Here is an 18,403-nt window from a genome sequence, read left to right on the forward strand (position 1 = left end):
ATTGTAGCTAACAGCTATGGCCAAACATAGGGTATGTTTGACAGCTGCAGGGCTGAATGCCAGTCTCTGGAATGCTTCCCCTTCCTGCCTCTCCCCTCAGTAGTGACATCTGAGCCTGTCTGGTATGGCTTATTGGCTTCCTCTAATGTTTGCTGTTTTAGCACCTGTGGGGACTACCTGTTGGTTTGATTGGGTCATGTTACTGAGGGTTTGTTTTGCAATCCTGGATACTGTTTTCCTTTGATTCATCCTTGACTGAAAAGAATTTGCTGCTTTTGGTTTTACAGAAGCATCTTGTGAAAAATGTGTCCAAGGTTATTCCAAAACTGTTAAATATATATAGGTATAAAACATTTTCTTATTTTTATCTTTATTCTCTTCCTAGCAAATGCATATTTCCCACTGAGCTACATAACTGTGATCCCAGTTTAAGATCTAGTTAACCAAATGAATGAGAAATGAAATCTTCCATCAAAAAAGAAAATGTTAACGACTGCCTTTAAATTGCCAATTCATTTGTAAAACTAACCATTACTGGCCTTGAAAATCCCACTTTTGTGCCTAAATCATGAAATATAAAAGTATTAAAGGCAAATTCCCAACTATGTACAAATTTTCTCCAAGAAGATAATTCAGCAAATCAGATCTCTGTCATTCCCATTTCCTAATCTGCCCCAACTGCATGCCATGGGTGGGAAAAGCTGAAACTGATGCAAAGCCAGGATCCTACTATATACTGGTAGGCTGTTCCCTTTGCCACAGATCATACCCTTTTTAGGGGAAGTTATGCCTTAGTATTCTTCAAGAAGAAACTTTATTTGGTCTTCTTCCTGCAGGACCCCTTGAAGTCAGCCCTGGTCTGGCTTCTCAAAGGTCAAGCAGGCCACTGGCTTCAAGATTATGGCTCCTCTTTGTCCCAGGCTTCCCCAGCAATCAATAGCACCCCTGCCTCTGAAACCTTTTCTTTATTCATCTCCCAGGAAGGGAGGTGTGTTCTTCAGAGAGGGTAGTGGTGAGGGTCAGACTACCATCCCAAACAGCACAGCAAAACTGACCTGCTCAAAATGGTCTTTAATTGTGCCACTATAGTTCCCTCTGTCCTTCTTCAAGCTCCATTCTGTCCTCCCTGGGACAGTTACTCTCTTCACTCTAGTCTTTTCTCCTTAAGACTACTCCTTCTCCCTACTCTGTCCCCCCTGGATCTTTTCTCTCCAGGTCTCTGAGCCTCACTTTCTCCTACACAGCTACCCTTACAGCAAAACTGCTACATAACTATAGTATTCAAAACAGGAACTAACATTCACCCCATAAAATTAAACATAGTGTCATGGGAATCCATTAGAGAGCAATCTCTATGGCCTGCTGCCAGGATCAGATAGCTAGCTTCTCCTGGGGTTAAAATGGCATATACCATATTTACTTGAATACAAGATGAGGTCCCCCCACCAATAGCATGAGGAAAAAATCCTCTAGTTTTTTAATTTTTATACAAGGAAACCACATTAAATATATTGCCTATTTTTAAACTACTGCTAAAGGCAGTATGTGTTCAGTAATAGAATAAACTGTGAAGTTGATTAAATGCAGTAAACACTAAGCATGATTATAAAACACATGGCCTATAGAGGGGAAACGTGCTAATAGAGTCCTGCCACAAGAGTAGGTTAATGCAACCCATCTGAATAAGATGTAGAGTAGTATTCATTGCTTGCAGTCCCCCTCAGCATCAACTCTTTTAAGTCATGGTGAGCTACTACATGGCATATATTTTTACTTCCTCTTTGCTTCCAGAGCTGAACTGCACCTTTCTTTCCCATTTCCAAAGATTCCTGTTTCTTCATTAGCCTTAAATGTCTGGCAGACATCACCAAATGGGGTCTCAAACAGTTCACCCAAAATCCCTCTGTCTTCTCTCTCAGCCTGGAGCATCTCATCTTCATTAAGATGAAGCCAACCCAGGCTGCCCTATGCCTTACCTGCCTATAAATTTTGGAGGATCCCAGGATTCATTACAAGAACATCCAGTTCCAGTCATGAGTTGGAGGTTAATTAGCATGTGGAGCCTTTGTGGGAGGTATTTGGAGTACACACATATGCTGAACTGTGAAGTCACTATGGCTTGAAATGCTGTTGATTCTGCTGGGGCCCAGCCCAATTAATTTTTGGTAAATTGTGAAGCTTTTGGTTTTGGACAAATATCATGCATAGTTTATACTCATTAAATAGGTATAAAAGTGTTGCTTAAAAGTATGCTTATAGAGTATCTCTGTTAAAACTTGCAGCAATTACAAACAGGATATTAATTTTGGGAGTGACAAAGATCTAATTTGCTGAATTAATATTAATTCTGGGTAAACTAAAACTATGGGTTTTCCCATAGTTAGAGAGAGGAGGTTAGGCCTGATTATTAAAGCAGAGACTTTATTAACAGAGCACACATAGGATATAGATAATACCACAGTCACAGTTACCTAAATGATTATTCTGGTCAACCAACAGTTCCTTTGGCTGGATGGCCAGTTTGTCCTCAGGTAACTGGGAATTGCTGGGTGTTTCTTCTGCAGCTGCTGCTGCTCTCAGAAGTTCAAACAGATCCCCCCATGTTTTCCATTTATATAACCCTTTTACACAGTGCAAACCTGATTTTCACCATTGCTACATCTCACCACAAAAGCATTCCCCTTTGAAAACAAAATAAGAACAACCATGGATATCTTGATGTCTAAAAAATACTTCTTTTGCAAGCTCAGTTACATAGTTTAAAAACAGCATTGAGTAGGGTAAGACTCTAGCACATAGGGTACCAGCAAACAAAGTCATGAAAAGTCATTTAGACAGTGTATTGTATCATCAGTATCAGGGTTATCAGTCCTTAGTCTTGTAAGAATAAAAGTCTTCCATCTCCCCAGCACCTAAGTCACCCACCTTGTAAAAAGAGGAGGTGGAGAAGGTACTACATGCTTTCTGGGACCAAAAGATTTTTTTTATTAAGAATTTGAATGATTCTGAGGCAAATATTTCTAACTTCAGAGATCTAAAACATCAGTCAGAACTTCAGTCCTAATGAATGTGACTCCATAGTTTATTACTTTAAATATTAGGTATTCAAAATGATTAATTTAGAGAGCAAAATGATTAATCTTTTTCTGTCACCATAAATGTCAACTGCTGGATTAAAAGATTTAGGTAGTCACATCTTTTTTAACCTTAAATTTCTATGTTTAAACCTACCAATTATATAGCTCTATCTTAACATTGTTTTGTATGAATTTTCCCCCTGCCATTCCTTTTTTAATTATCTTGCTTAATTGATGATTGTTTCATTTTGACCAGAGTAGGCAAGGGGTTCTTTCTGGAACTGAACCAGTCTACATTGTAGATTACCTACCAGAAGGTATGAACAGGTATATGTGGTTTAATGCCTTCCTCCTGAGATGGAGTAAATTAATCCCCTTCCATTGCCTCTACCTTTATTGGTCCAGACTCTTAGAATCAAGGACAGCTTTTAAACTTATATCCTACATTTGTAGCCACAGGGAAAATCTCAGGTCCATTTAATAACCCTCATTGTGATTTTGCTTGATTCATGTTTATTACACCAGAGCAGGACTCCCTGCAGTATCTGCATTAGATTTGAGAGGATATCTCAGGGAAGAATAATAGCACCAGTACTTTCTGGATGATTTTGTGGCCTTGAGCTAGTCGCATAACCTTCTGCCAGAGTTTTCTCTTATAATACTTACCCACCTCATAGGCATGTTGTGAGGATTAATTAGTTTATGTTTATAAAGCGCCTTCAAGATAAAAAGTTCTGTAAATACTAAGTAATATTATCATATTATTATTTTATACTGGTTACATTTATAAGCAACAATAAGAAGTTAATTGGTTTTCAGGTGATAAAATCAGTTGATTTTTGTAGTTATTCTATTAGCTAAAGAGTGCTGCTAAGACAGGCTTTCCAGTCTGCACATTGAGTCAGTTTATTAGATTAGTAGTGCAGCCAGCACTAGCCCTCACTCACTCGGCCACATGCACACTTTCTTTATGGCATTAATCCAGTTGAAATTAGTCTCTTGTGGGTCATGACCCATGGAAGATCTATGGATCTCCTGTCTCTTCAGCAACGGAGGGTAATTGTGATTCTTTGGGGGAAAATCAACTCTGGTTATTGGCTGTGGAACGCTTGATTAGGTATTTTGTGTAGCCTGACTCTATAGAGAAAAATGCCTCACTTCAACTACCCCAGCTGCAATACAAGTTACTCAGAATATTGATCATAATGGCCAGAGATTTCTCTGAGCATGGATAAGAGATTTTCACAAAGATCTCCTGCTGTAGAGGGGCCAAGTTTTAGTCTTCTCTGGTTGAGAGGTGCTCAGATCAAATGCAGAGCTGTAAGTATTCCTTCTGTTAACTTTCTGCCTTTCTTAATTTTGGTATGGTCAGTAGACATGGTTTTTCAAGGCTGACTCAAGAGTGAGAAATGGAAAGAGCTAAAGATGATAGGACATATACTTCGCTTCATTTTATGATAGATAAAGACAGTGGAAAAATGAAAAAGAACCAAGCTTAGATAGCTTTGAATGCGGCTGGCTGTCAGAATTCAAAGCCCAGTTCTGAAAACTGATTCCTATTCATCCAAATCTGGCAAATATCTCTATTTAACTTTCTACACATGTAAAATGGAAATACTTATCACAGCTACTTCACAGGGTTCTGTGAGGCTTAATCAAATTTATTGGATTGGAGGGTGCTATGGAAGTGCTCAATATTAATTACTTCATCAAAACTGTCGGAAGGTGGTGGAGTGGAGGTAACAGAGCATGTTTCCCTTAACCCCAAAGTCTGTGAAACCTTCCCCATGCTAGCTTTGTGTAATTCAGGCTCCATAGATCCAGCTGCTTTATCTGACTGTATGAGGGAGCTTCTCCCAGCAGATAGAGCCTAAGTTAATACTGCACTACACTCTGTGCAGAGATTACAGAGTACGGACAGAGCAGGGGCAAAGCCAGGAATCACAGTACCGGGAAGGGTAGATGGATCAAGGTGTAGAATGAGAGGAGTTGTACTTCTTGCAGGTGTCCTGGAATCTGTTTCTTACGGATCTTTAGATATGTCAGGGTTGTCTTCATTTCCTGTTCCATCTATACATCCCCAAATCCTTTCCAGTGAGGGCAGAATACAATAAATTGAAACTTATAAATAATAAGATTTAAAATAAAATGTTATTATAAATAAGACTTTAGAATAAATGTATTATAAAGTTCTTCAAATGTTTTACATGAAGTTAATGATCAAGGCTAGATTAAGACTCTAGCACACATGGGCACATCTACATGAGACGTTTACTGCACAGTTGACTAATTAACTGTGCAGTAAAATATAAGTACTACCTTGTTGCAGAGTTTTTGTGTACAGCAGTGTAGGTGCAGATGCTCCCCCAGCTGGCTGGGGCACAGGGTGCTTCAGCATGGGGCTAACTGACGGCAGCCTGGGTTGGCTGCTCTGGCTGGGCTCCGTGTGCTGCGAAGCAGCTGGCTTCAGCATGGGGGCAGTCTGCCAACTACCCAACACTGAAACACCCTTGTGCCTCAGCCAGCCCCTCCGCAGCACATGGAGCCTACTCGGAGCAGCCCTGGGTTGGCAGGCTGATCCCTGGGGTCCCCTGCAGGCCTGGGCTGCTCCAACTTGGCTTCACGTGCTGTGCACAAATAAACTCTGGAGCATATTGCTCTGGAGTTTATTCATGTGCTTTAATCACATCTGTAGACATGCCCCATGACACTTATGCCTTTTGAAACTGCTCCTTATCTGGAGTGGCAGCGGCAGAGGTCCTTGTCCATTCCATGGTGGTGGAGGTACTTGCATGAAGGGCACACTTTTTCCCGCCAGGAGTGAAAACATCGCCCAAGAAGAAGCAAGAATGGCAGCAGAGACTTCCTACACCTCAGTAGCTTATGTGTATCAGCTTGAGGTTGGTGCTGGTGATGCCCCTCAGATGTCCACTTCGGGGTTAACCCCACTTCCTTCTTCCCCTGTTAAAATTATTGTGGCAGTTCATATCTCACAGCTATCATTTTAGAGCATTATTTTCAGTTTTTTAAATCCAAGAACCTAACATTTTCTCACCCACATACTTTGTTCTGTTACAGCATGTAACATTTAGGTTGTAGATACACTTTGCGTTTCTTATGTAAGTGTAGAAATGTGGGACTATAACTATATTAGTCAAGAAAAAAATATTTCTCTCTCTGTCCCCCGCATGCATAGGCAAACATTCCTGTTTTGTTTTACGTGAGCTCAGACATGTGAAGGTGGCTTTTATCATAAATACATGGAAATAAAATTGGAAGGGACTTCAAGGGATTCCAATCTGGCCCAGCCCCCTGAATGAGTACAGGAATGCTGCTCCAAGGTCATCCTGATCTAATTCTTATCCATCTGCCTCTTGAAAAACCTCCACCAGCTTCCTGAGAATGCTTAAATACTCAGATATTTAGAGGGTTTTGATTACCTTAAAGCAAAAGTCAGAATGGAGGTGTCCATCTTATTTTAAACTATTCAAAGTATTTCTTTTCTTCATATTTTAAGATGGTGCTATTAAATGGTCATAAGAACTAGGTTTTAATATTTATAAAAATAATCCTTAAAAGTGAATTAAATGGTATCTTTTTTTTTGGTACTTTTCAGAGATGGGGAGTATTTGGGGGAGGTTTGTTTATTTTTTCCTTAGCAACATATTTCTGGTTACAGTGAAATTTGGCACATATTTCGTAAAAGTTCAAATCCATTTTTACAATTCTGGAGCCAAATTTTAAAAAATTGTATGGGGAAAAATATTTCTCATCACCATTATTGTGTGATGGTCTCCTACAATCTGACCATTAAAGCATTATTGAATGATTCTCATTTATATAGTTTGTAACATGCTTTTGAATGAAGATCGCTACAACTACATACTAGAGCTTGAAACTGGCCTTCTGTTTATAAATCAGTTTTCACTGTTCTTCAGCTTCTTTGATGGTAAGACCATGCGCCTAGATGCACCTTAAAATGTTATGCCTAGATAGAAATTCTTTGCAGAGTTTGACACAAATCTATTATAGCATTTGGAAACATGAAAGAAAGGGCATTTCATTTTAACATTTCCTTTTGGCCAGGTACGGACATTACACTTTTACCAGTATAAATGATCGGAAACCAGTCTATATCTGTAACAGAACAGAAATTTGGCACACAAAACCAGTCTATACCCATAACAGAACAGAAGTTTGGTGCACACAGACTGGTTTAAAAATGGCAGAACCTGGTGTAAGTTTTGCTCCCCTGCTGCCCACCAAAGGGCAAATGTGTTCTGTTCACTGTCAATCTAAACTACACCACTTACAGAAAACTGTGTAACTTAGATCAGTTCCACCTAAGGCTTTTTGCACATCTGTACCTAGCCTTTATGTTTCTCATGAAGCCAAGACTGTTTGGGTCAAATTATATGCTAGGGTACAGGGCAGTGCTCAGATGGTGAGGATGGTAGTTGAAATAGATAGTGAGGGATGATGCGGTATTACTGTTTAACATCAGAAGTAAAAAAGTGAATTCCTAAATCAAGTTATTTTCCTACTCAGTGGGTTTCTGCTGAACGTATGAAACAAATCTGGGATTCTAACAGTATCCAGATACCCTAAACTACAGAAGCAATATGAGGTGGTGTGACCTGAAAAAAGTGACCCTAGCTCAAAACATCCTTTTTACATGGTAGAGCTCTCACTATGCATATTCAAAGGAAATAGGTGGACTATAAATTTAAGTAGCTCTGGGTTGCTAAAACCTGTTCTTTTAAATTATTTATTAAAAGTTGATTTAAACTTTTTTTTCACTGTAATAATAGCAAAAACGTGAATCTTCACCCCTCAAACATTGCATCACTTGTTCATACTCCAAACCTTACAAGACTCTCACTGTCTTCTGTTTCCCATACCTTTGCCCCTTACCCAGTCATTATATGCATTCACGTGGACACACTCACAACAGACCCGGTTTAGATAAAGGACAAAGGAAAAAGCTGAGCTAGTGAAAGGATTAGCTTCAGATTTTTCTTTGCTGAAAGGTGGTTATACTGGAAGGAATCAGTGTAGCACTCACAAGGAGAAAAGACAATATATTTACACAAACTTTAAGAGAAATGCATATTAGAGCATGTAGCCCTGAAGGAGGGATTCAAAATTAAGCTTACATTCATGGGGAAAAAGGAAAATTTGAAAAGAAAGGCAAAAGAGTACCAAGCTAGGATATGTCATAAGGTACATGTCTGGCTTTATATCATCCATTCAGTTAGAACTTCTATTTTTTTTCCCTCTAGGGCAGTTTTTACAATACTTCATGGCTGTCATGAGGTATGGTCCGATGGAGAAAAAAGGTAATACAAGTCTTGTACCGCAAATTAATAATTAGACATTTGTAAGGGTAAATTCATCCTGTATGCAGAACCTTAAAAGGAACAAATTTTGCTGTTAGGAAGTCTGATGCTATTGGCAGGCACATAGCTGTTTCTGTTTCTCAAGCACTGCTTGAGTGGCAGCTTTTAAACAAATATCTGTGTGTGGCAGTTTACAAAATCAGATTGTGTACCGTGTTTCCTTCTCTGGACCCTAATTAGGAATGCATTACTTTGTGAATGAATAGTGCTGCATCTTGTTTGTTTGAGAAAACAATTATGCCAAACTAGCAACGTGTGACAGGCAGCACAAGATGAAGACTGTACTCTATTTTGGTCCTAGTGAAGTGTAGTTCTTTCAGTTCGCTAAGGGAAGTGTGGGAGAAGCAAAGATCAAGAGATTCCATAAGAGAAAAAGAGAAAGATAAGATTGCAATATAGAGATTGTAACATCACAGTAAAAAGGGACAAAAGGAAAGATTAGGGGGAAAAGAGGAGGAATGATGTGATGAGTAAAGGGAAAAACATGAGAAAAAATATTACAGAACTGAGGAGATGAGATGGGGAAAAAAGTGGTTTAGAAGAAAGGGAAGATTTTTATAAAGGGTAAAGGGAAGAAAACCAAAATGAAAGCATACGAATATATAACACCAAATCAAAGAGAAGATGTGTAAACACAGGTATAGCCTATTATTGGGTTGTCAGTCTTCATTCTTCAACAGAAGGCAACATGATTTCTGGCCCATTGGCAAGCAACAGTCTCTGCAGGTGCAGCTTTGAAAACTCCTGTTGTTCAGTAAATATGTTGTGGAAGGTGCATGACAAAATGGACAAGTATCACATCTACTGTCCATTCTTTCCTCTCTCTCCTCTGTTTAATACCCTGTACGCTATAAAAAAAAGTATGACAGTTCTGAAACAAGAGACAGATACTCAGTAAGCTCCGCTTATTTTTTCCCTTTGCCTTGCTTCTATTTGTTATTATAGGCTCTTGCTATTTAATCTTTTTTTTTCAGTGGTGACACCTGAACTCCGTCTCAACCTGAGCACCAAATGTTTGGAACTGTCCTTGTCACAGCAGATGGAATCAAAGGCCTCAGTTATTCTCCCTCTGTGTAAGGGACCCAGTGAAATGTGGTTAAGCTATGGTAGTTCAGCTTTTATATACTGCAGGATAAGAGTGGGCACACACAATTTGCCACAGTGTAGCTGAGGTGAAGCATGTCCCTGCACCCTTTTATTTTAATTTGTTCATTTCTGCATACCCTTAAATTCTGACCCTGTTTATTGTAAGAGAGTTTCTCAGATGGGCAATGGGTGAAAGAGTAAGCACGGGGACCTCCCGTAAATAGGGACCTGCTCAAATCGCGATTTCATGGATTTTGCAGAAATTGCAAAATCGGGCAATCTCCACAAAATCTTCTGGTGTGGGGAGGTGGAACTTACTAAAAATAAAAGGCTGGCTCCATAGTGGGAGCCAGCAGTCCTTCCAGCTGTGCAGCCCAGCATGAAGGCACCTGCATGAAGGCAAGCATGCCAGATAGCTGCTGCCCCTTGCCTCTGGAGGAGAGGGTTGCCTGTCATGTGGCCCTGCACCTCTCCACCAGTCACTGGGGGAGGGGGAAGGGAGGAGGGATGGACAGGGCCACTGGGATCCTTCAGCCAATCAGAGGCTGGGCCACCACAATAAGCCTGTGAAAATGGCAGCTGGCCCCGTAATCTGTTCATGAAATTGGCCAGCCGCCACCTTGGGTTGGGTAGTCCCCTATCCACGTGGAAGGCAGGGGTCACTGAGGACTCTTATTAAACAGTGCTAACAATCCCTATCTGGCTTTGCATTTTAACAGCCAAAATGACTCCATTCATCCCATCTGAGCACTTTCTCTATGATTCTTATCTATACAGTACTCTGAGAATTAAAGGGATAAATATTTTACTTGCCATTTGGTGCAGAGGATTTGTTCTTGTCCATATTTTGTATACAGACTTTAACTTAGTTTCTACTTTATTGGAATACACAATATATTGAACATATACTCACCATCGTAGGGTTACTACAGCTATTCTTTTATAGCCTTTTACATTTCTGAGAGTTGAAAAGCCAAAACTCTGCCCCTGGACCAGTACAGTCAGAGTAAGGCTACTGATCATGTAAAATTCCACCCTCTATAAGCTTGAATGACTCTTTGAGCAATTAATTCTTTTACAATATTTAAAAAATGTAGTGTCACTCCGTATCTGGCACCAGCTGAGTAGAGTTTTCATGGAAAACCTGTGTAGTGCATACGCTATCTTCAGGAGATCTATTGAGGATGACACATAGATGATGAGCTTTGATTTTTTTTTTAAACTTTTTGTGCATGCTACATGTAGTATTTGACTAGGATTATGAAAATTAAAAATAACTGGACTGGAGCTGAATTAATTCAAATGATCTCTCAGCTGGTGACTGGAGAGGAAGAAAAGAAGTGATGCTTGCAAAAATGCTTTGAAATGACTGCTGATAATGCAGTATATTTCAGGGCCAACATGATAAACAATATTTTATTATGAGGACATGGTTGTACATGGTAATTTACAGACGCATAAAAATAGAAAAATCCCTGTACTGATCAGCTATCTGAACTAGATAAAAATATTACAAAAATGGTCATGACTGGTAGGGGAACTAGGAAATGTAAGAGCTGGCAGTAAATAAATGAGACAAAGTAATAGAGAAATCAATTCTATGGGGGGAGGATTGTTTTTTTCCCCCCCAAAATGACACTGTGTTGTTTTGCATATGTCTTGTCAGTTGTATTTTCATTTATTTTTCTAAATTCATTTATATTTCTTTCTTTGGTGGATTATTGGGTATTCCATGGAGGAGATGGTTACATATCAGACAGATGGAAGAAGGCACAATAGAGAGAGCACAGGAATGCAAATAGAAAGATTAAGAGTAGGAAAAATGGGAAGTAGAACTAAATTTAAAGCAGAGTTGTAAGTTAGAACACTGGTGCAGATTTTGAATATGAATCTGAACTCTGTTTTTAACCATTAGTGACCTGGAACCTGCGTGCTTGAAACTTAGGTTGTCCCATTCTGCCACAGTTGGGATCAGTAGAAATGAAGCTAGAGTTCCTTTCAGTTTATAAGTCAGATAATTTTTAGCTAGTTGTTCTCTTTGAGGGCTCTTTAGCTTGCGAGTTCATTACCTCTCCAGTCCAAAATAGTTTAAATTCATGGCAGGCACATAATAAAAGTTAATTGAGGCTTCTGATGAGCATCGTACTGTATGAAAAATGGGAGGTATTGTTTGCTTCCTGTAACTTCTTTTCCTGGAACATGTATCTAGCTGTTTCTGGTATATGGTGGACTTACCTTGTAGTTAGGATTTGTCATTTTAAGTGAATGTTTTTGTACTGATATTAAACAGCTGCAAACTAGGAAGCAGAGTTTTGTAATCAAGGAGGCGTAAGACCTGCATGCTATGGTAATCACCTGCAGAGATTATACTTTTCTGTAGCCAATATTTGTTATCTGAGATGTATGTGGTGGTGGTGTCTCTGAATATCTTATGTACCTAAGAACAGTTACATATCTGATATACAAGTACAGCAGGTTTCCACTTTTGAAAAAAAACAGCATTTCCCAACAGTATCTAACATAATGTCATTACTTCACTGTGCTTAGAGTTTGTTTGTCCATATGTAGTAATAAAATTTTACCTACAGTTAATTTAAAAAGTTACATAAAGGTCTACCAATATCACTGTATGTTGTACCATTTATGTACATCTCCACTGAGGATCATACTGGTGTTTAACTATATCAATTTCTAAACCAACATGCAGAGTATAAATTGTACGTAGACCATCCCTTAAAATAGAAAGTAACTGCTGTATCTCAAATAAGTCACACTAACTGTTGGCAAATGCTGACTTTTTTTTTAACAACAATCACTTGTACGGACCTTTGTAAGTTAATTTAGAGTTATGACCTTGATTTTCTTTTGCCTTTTGACTGGCCAAATGTACAGTGTCAGCAGTCCTTAAATTATCTTGGTTGTGAATATCAATTTGCAGGTAAGTATTATGTTTATGGTGGAATGGTAGTAGCTACTCTATAGTTAAGGTTTAAGCTAATGTCCCATCATTATGAATTATATTTAACCCCCCCCTCCATTCCCTTTGAAATTGCATACGCCACATCCTATATCACAGGGTTGTTGGTTGTAGCTGTGTTGGTCTAAGGCAGGTTCTTGCAAAGAACCTTTCCCCAACTATTTAGTTGGTCCAATAAAAGAGATCATCATCCCATGTCACATACATTCTTTCTGGGATCTTTAGAAAACTGATTAAGAAGCATTTCTGCAAGCGATTTTTTTTCCCAACTTTTTCCCCAAATCAGATATTTGGCTACTGCCTCCAAATTCGTTTCACTTTTATGGCTTTCAGCAGGCACCATTTAGTATTTCAGGGGTTAAATGAGGGAATTACAAAGATATATAATAAAAGGGAGCCCATGATGGAGTGTAAGCACATAATACTGAAGTCATTGAGGAAAGAGTAAGTTGGAAGCTCATTAGAGCAGTGGGAGGGAGATCTTCCTTCTATTTATAGATTTTATCAAGCTCTTGGTTTAAGTTCACCTGTTCAATCTTAATTTTAATATTTAATTGCCTGTGGGAAAAATCCCTTCATTCTCCTCTACTGTCCAGTGCTGTCATACCCCAACTGCATATCTTTGTCCTCTGGATCAACTTAATATTTATTTCATAATTTCTTTTTTAATACTTGGGCTCTTTTTAAAAGATGTAGAATTTTTGTGGAGAATGTGGTATTATTGCTTTTATGGTGTTAGTTGAGCTTCACTGGCAAACATGCACATCAACTCTTAAAATTATTTGTTATATAGAAAACTCTACAGGAGACAACCATCCTGTCATGGTTTAAGGCAGCAATTCCATTTAGTTCCAAAATCAATGTTTTGGCATCATTTGTATGATACCAAGTGTAATTATGGGGTGGGAAGGATCTAACAAGTAGGCAGATATTATGGAATTCCTGTAACTGGATCTCATACAAAATGTGTAAGTGTATCTCTGTACAATGTCAAATTATGACTGTACCACCAAAAAAAGAAAAAGAAGCTCTATGTTTAGGAAGGAGAGAGGCCTCAAACAGTCTTTCCTACACAACACATCTGTGCAAGGACAACTATAATTTAGCTTCCTGAATGCAAAGAGGTTCTCTAGCAACTAGAAAGGTCAATACTTGGAGATGCATGACCATGGCCCCACCCACTTTCGTGCTGACCAGCAGTTATACATTGCATTGGAGGGATCATGCTGTATCCTAATTCAACAGGCATAGTAACTGTTGCTAGTGAGCGTGTCCCCACGGTATATTGAGAGGTATTACGAGATTCCTGGCATCTCTAAACACAACGTGCATCACTGAAGTCAAGGGCAGTTTTGTCTCTCAGTGCATCTCTCCCCTTTCCTTCTCATTCCAAAAGCGCCATTCAGGTTTTTAGAGCCTACACTGTGCATGTGTACTGTAAAAACTGTGCATGTGTACTGTAAAAACATACACATTCATGGATTGCATATAAAATGATTATTTTAAAATGCATATTATGTATCAAGGTCAAACTTTGGCTACCCTTTAGAAAAGTTGAACCCCTGGATCCATATGCAGATTATTTACATAGACTCATGACTTTTGGAAACCACATTTGACAGTGCTGACCCAGGTGCAAAACATATCAAACCAAGAGAATCAGTGTGAATAGTTCACCTCCTCCAGTAGGTATATTGAAACACTAATTACTAACTAACAAAATAAGTGTTGCTACAGCTTCTACATTGACCTAGTGCTGTAATTTTTTTTTGCCTTTTTTTCTTATCTTATTGTTTCTACTTTCACTAAAATTAATAAACTTCATGTAGCATGACTGTATTTAAGCAGGCAAGAGACACCATTGATGTGTCCACTGATTCATCCTACTTATAACTTTCATACGCTTCACTTGCCACTGTGAATATTTAAGGTTGTTATATTTACCTCCCCAGCTGCATTTTAGTTCAGATTCACAACTGAACTATAAGTGCTGTTTGATTTGTAGCTAATCGTAGCAACTAGTTTTCATTATTTATGAATGTCACTGTCAGAATCCATTTACAGTTCTGACCGAGATTAAACTGATTGCAACAACTGATATGACCACAGCAATAAAGTAATTAACTGGCACATTAAAAACCTGTCAAGGTCTGGGGGCATTAACTCTCACCATTTTGGAAAATGTTCATTCTTCTGAGACTGCCAATCTCTTATTTGTAATAGGTTTCCTTTTTCATTGCATTACCTATTTTATAGTCTTGTTAACATATACTTTGTACATTCAAAAGAAAAATGACTAAGGAAAATCAAGAGCTCTGTCAGAATATATATACCTGTATTCTGACAGAGCTCTACACATGCGCACATCTTCCATGAACCAGTACACCCAAATATTTCACTTTGTTCCTAGACTTTAGAGACCAGCATTGCTATGAAACAGCTGGGAGCAGGGGTAGCAGAGTATTCTGGGTATTCACATGCAAATGAACATGTCAAGTGTCTATATATTATAAAATGTGTCTGAAGATTTCAGACATAAAAGCAGGATGAAGACATAGTCATTAAAAACAGCAGTAATTTTTTGAGTGTCACATAATTTAAACACTTTAAGTTATTGAAGTGTCATGAGTTTATTACATCTAATTTATTAATACAATCATTGGGGATTCATGTATGTGTCTCTTGCTCTGCCCTCGCCTCCCAAACATAGGCTAAAAATGTATTTTTAAATATATTGGCCTGGTTTCATCAGTAAAATACCAAGAATAGGGACCAAAAAGGGGTGTGTGGAAAAGGCGATCAATTTCATCAAGCGTTGAAGACTTTCATACAATGGTTGAAGGAAAAAGTGCGTTTTTATTTGTCTTGGGTGTTGAAAGGCAGAAAGATTTCATAAAGACCAATGAGCCCCTAGTCCCATTTAATGAACACTGTTTTATTCCTGAGGGAAGCCTTTCTCTGGCCATGACAAGTGACATCTGGATGGGAAAATATTCTGTTGTTTAGGATTTTATCCCAGACAGAAGGAGATAATCCTAACAAATACTTGTTATTGCTTTCACACATTTGTAAAGCAAAGAGATCTGTCATTTATATTTAATCCTTATTATATGCTGAACTGGCCTTTTTTAGTTTACAGGTCATGTTATGTTTCTTTCCTACCTTAGAACACTTCTAATGTGCTTAAACAGCTGACAAAGTGCTAAGATAGAGTAAAAAGGAGGACTGCAAAATGGTATAGACAAAAGAATCTGCTTGATCATAACACGTGGAGTTTTGATAAAACAGTTTATGTGCTACCTGAGAACCTTGTACATGGTAAGAGTTTTTATTTTTAAATTTTAAAAAAATTCTCACTTTTTGTTATCTTTTTTTCCCCTAATCAGGACAGAATTTTACCCTAAGGCAGTTAGGAGTTTGTGAACCAGCAACTCGTCGAGGACTGGCATTTTGTGCGGAAATGGGGCTCCCCCACAGAGGTTACTCTATCAGTGCAGGGTCAGATGCTGATACTGAAAATGAAGGAGTGATGTCTCCAGAGCATGCCATGAGACTTTGGGGCAGGGGGGTCAAATCAGGGCGCAGTTCCTGTCTATCAAGCCGTTCCAACTCAGCCCTCACTCTGACTGATACCGAACATGAAAACAAGTCCGACAGTGAGAATGGTAAGTTCACTGTGTATAAGTATAATTCAACATTTTATTTTCTGTTTGGTTGCTAGTTGATATATTCAAATACAGTAACATTTAAGGAATGACCTTGGATAATGTTTTTCTTTTCTGAAAAAATCAATATTTGGTATCTAGTAAATGAATTATGCAAACAGTGTATATTATGTTTTAGCTTTAATTTTGAAGAACAGTTTAATCTCGCACCAGAAAAGATTAGCTTTGACTTATCTCAGACCATGTCACCTGTTATCCTCTGTAGAGCAGCAAAGCAAGTGATGATAAAGTTTATCCCCAAGGCCAGCTTGCAATCAAAGATGTCTTTGTAAATTCCTCTTGAAGACATCTCAAAGAAGTTGCAGAATCTTAGAATGGATGAGTGAGCACACAGAATAGTTTATTAACAGGGCTCAAGTGATTGAAGAACAAATTTGATCATGCTTTAAACTTGCTAGCTGATGAGAGCAATTGAAATCATCCTAAAGAGGGGTGTGTGGCCTTTTATGTGCCTTGGGGACTGGATTACTGTGCAATTAAAATCCACAAAAATCTAAACAGCAACTATGCATGTTGTAGGGATAGCACTCTTTGTGTTCTAACGTTTTAGTTTAGATGCATGAACATAGTATAATAAAGCTTTTTTAAAAGAAAAACTTTTAAAAATCCTAACCCGAATTTTAGGTGCTTGACTAGGACCTTAAATAACATTAATGTTTAAGTCTATCACACATTAGAAGAAAACACATTACCTTTAGCGCTCTTATGCTAGGGTTTTTTTCCTCTTTTGTTTGTTAGAATTTTTAGCAACACCAAAATCAAAAGAAGCTATTTCATTAATGACTTGCTATATCAAAAATATAAAGGGGAAAAGGAAGGAGCGGGTGAAAGTATTGACTAAAATGTAAACTAGAAAGGTAGCTATTTGACTGGATTTTTAAAATTAATCTACTAAACTTGTCAGCTCAGTTCTGCGATAGCAGAGGTAATTGTATTGTTATCTTTCCAGTCACAGCTATATTGCACTTTGGCAGCTAGCAGTTTTTGTATCTTAGCATTCTTTTGCAAAAAATCGTCTGTCTACATTTTAAGCTAAAAGCCACAGTACGTTCTTATTGTACCCATTTACCATGGTTCCTTCAGTGCTATAAAAAGGAAATGGAATCAAAATTTTCTTTATATTCATGATGAGTAATGTTTCCCTTGTGATTCACAGTCTCCTATACCTCACTTACAAAATATACATTGTACTGCAGAGGATGCCAGGCAGGGCTTTGATATCCTTTCTTTGTCAAACAAGAACATGAATACAAGCAAAGCAGGCGGGGAGGGGAGGATAGTCAACTGGGATCCTGCTCTACATTAGAGTTTTGAAGCAACTGTTTGTGAGGAAGGCTTCATGTCTCGAACTGAGGAAAGGAGACTTTCTTTGTGGGATGCCTGTCCTATTTTTGATGTGCCCAATTGAAAGTTAGCTCACATGGGCTGGTCTTGTTGGTTTATAGTATGTGTAGAACATAGGTAAGGCAACCCAGTGATTTCCCCGAAAGTTGGCTCATGCTTCTGGAACTCATGCCATCTGGTGGGCTTTCAAAGCCTCACTTTAATTAACTTCAGTTTGGCATACAGTGCCCCTCTAGGTAGCCAGGTCTTCACTTAAGTCCTGGGGTGCTCAACCCCTGGCTTGCTATGTGATCTGGCCCATGGTGTCATATCATCTGGCCTAGAGGGCTGTCCACGGGTCCAGAAATTTGGCAGCAGGGGAGCAGTGCCACCACTCCCCTGCTGCCAAATGTCCAGACCCATGGGAAGCCCTAGGCTTTACATGCTGGATCAGGTTCCACATCCCCGCACACCGGACTGGGTGGGGACAGGGGTGGCACCAGGCCCCAAGGCACAATCCTAATGTGGTGTGCCAGGAGACAGTGGCACCAAGCCCCTGGTCTCCAATCCTGGTATGCAGGGCAGGGAGGGACAGTGCTGGGCCCCAGGACTTGATTTGGTCTGTGGGCCTGCCAAGTGCCACTCATCTGGCTCATGGGCCAAAAGGTTGAGTACCACTGATTTGGTCCAAAAGCTTATGACCACCAATGCTACCATACCATAACACCATTGGCATAACACCAATGCTATTACTTCAAAAACTAAGTAACTGTTTGTCCAGTTTTTTAAAGCCTTACATAACATTTGATTGAATTC

At 38.9% G+C, this 18,403-nt stretch overlaps 1 protein-coding gene across 8 annotated transcripts in view; it reads left to right on the forward strand.

Annotated features, from left to right (window-relative positions):
• TENM3 (teneurin transmembrane protein 3) overlaps positions 1-18,403 on the forward strand; it is a 540,570-nt gene that overhangs the window by 86,439 nt on the left and 435,728 nt on the right. For 3 of the 8 annotated variants that reach the window (XM_025207581.1, XM_025207583.1, XM_025207585.1), the window contains exon 1: positions 16,104-16,204. Coding sequence is in view for 4 of the 8 variants with exons in the window: in XM_025207579.1 (XP_025063364.1) it covers positions 8,360-8,416; positions 15,926-16,204 (336 nt within the window). In the remaining 4 variants the exon portion in view is untranslated. Of the gene's footprint in view, positions 1-8,359; positions 8,417-15,925; positions 16,205-18,403 lie in introns of those variants that run through there. The other 5 variants (XM_025207579.1, XM_025207580.1, XM_014521286.2 and 2 more) reach the window with 3 other exon arrangements.

Source organism: Alligator sinensis, unplaced genomic scaffold (assembly GCF_000455745.1).
Source record: "Alligator sinensis unplaced genomic scaffold, ASM45574v1 scaffold354_1, whole genome shotgun sequence".
In the NCBI taxonomy this organism is placed as follows: Eukaryota; Metazoa; Chordata; order Crocodylia; family Alligatoridae; genus Alligator; species Alligator sinensis.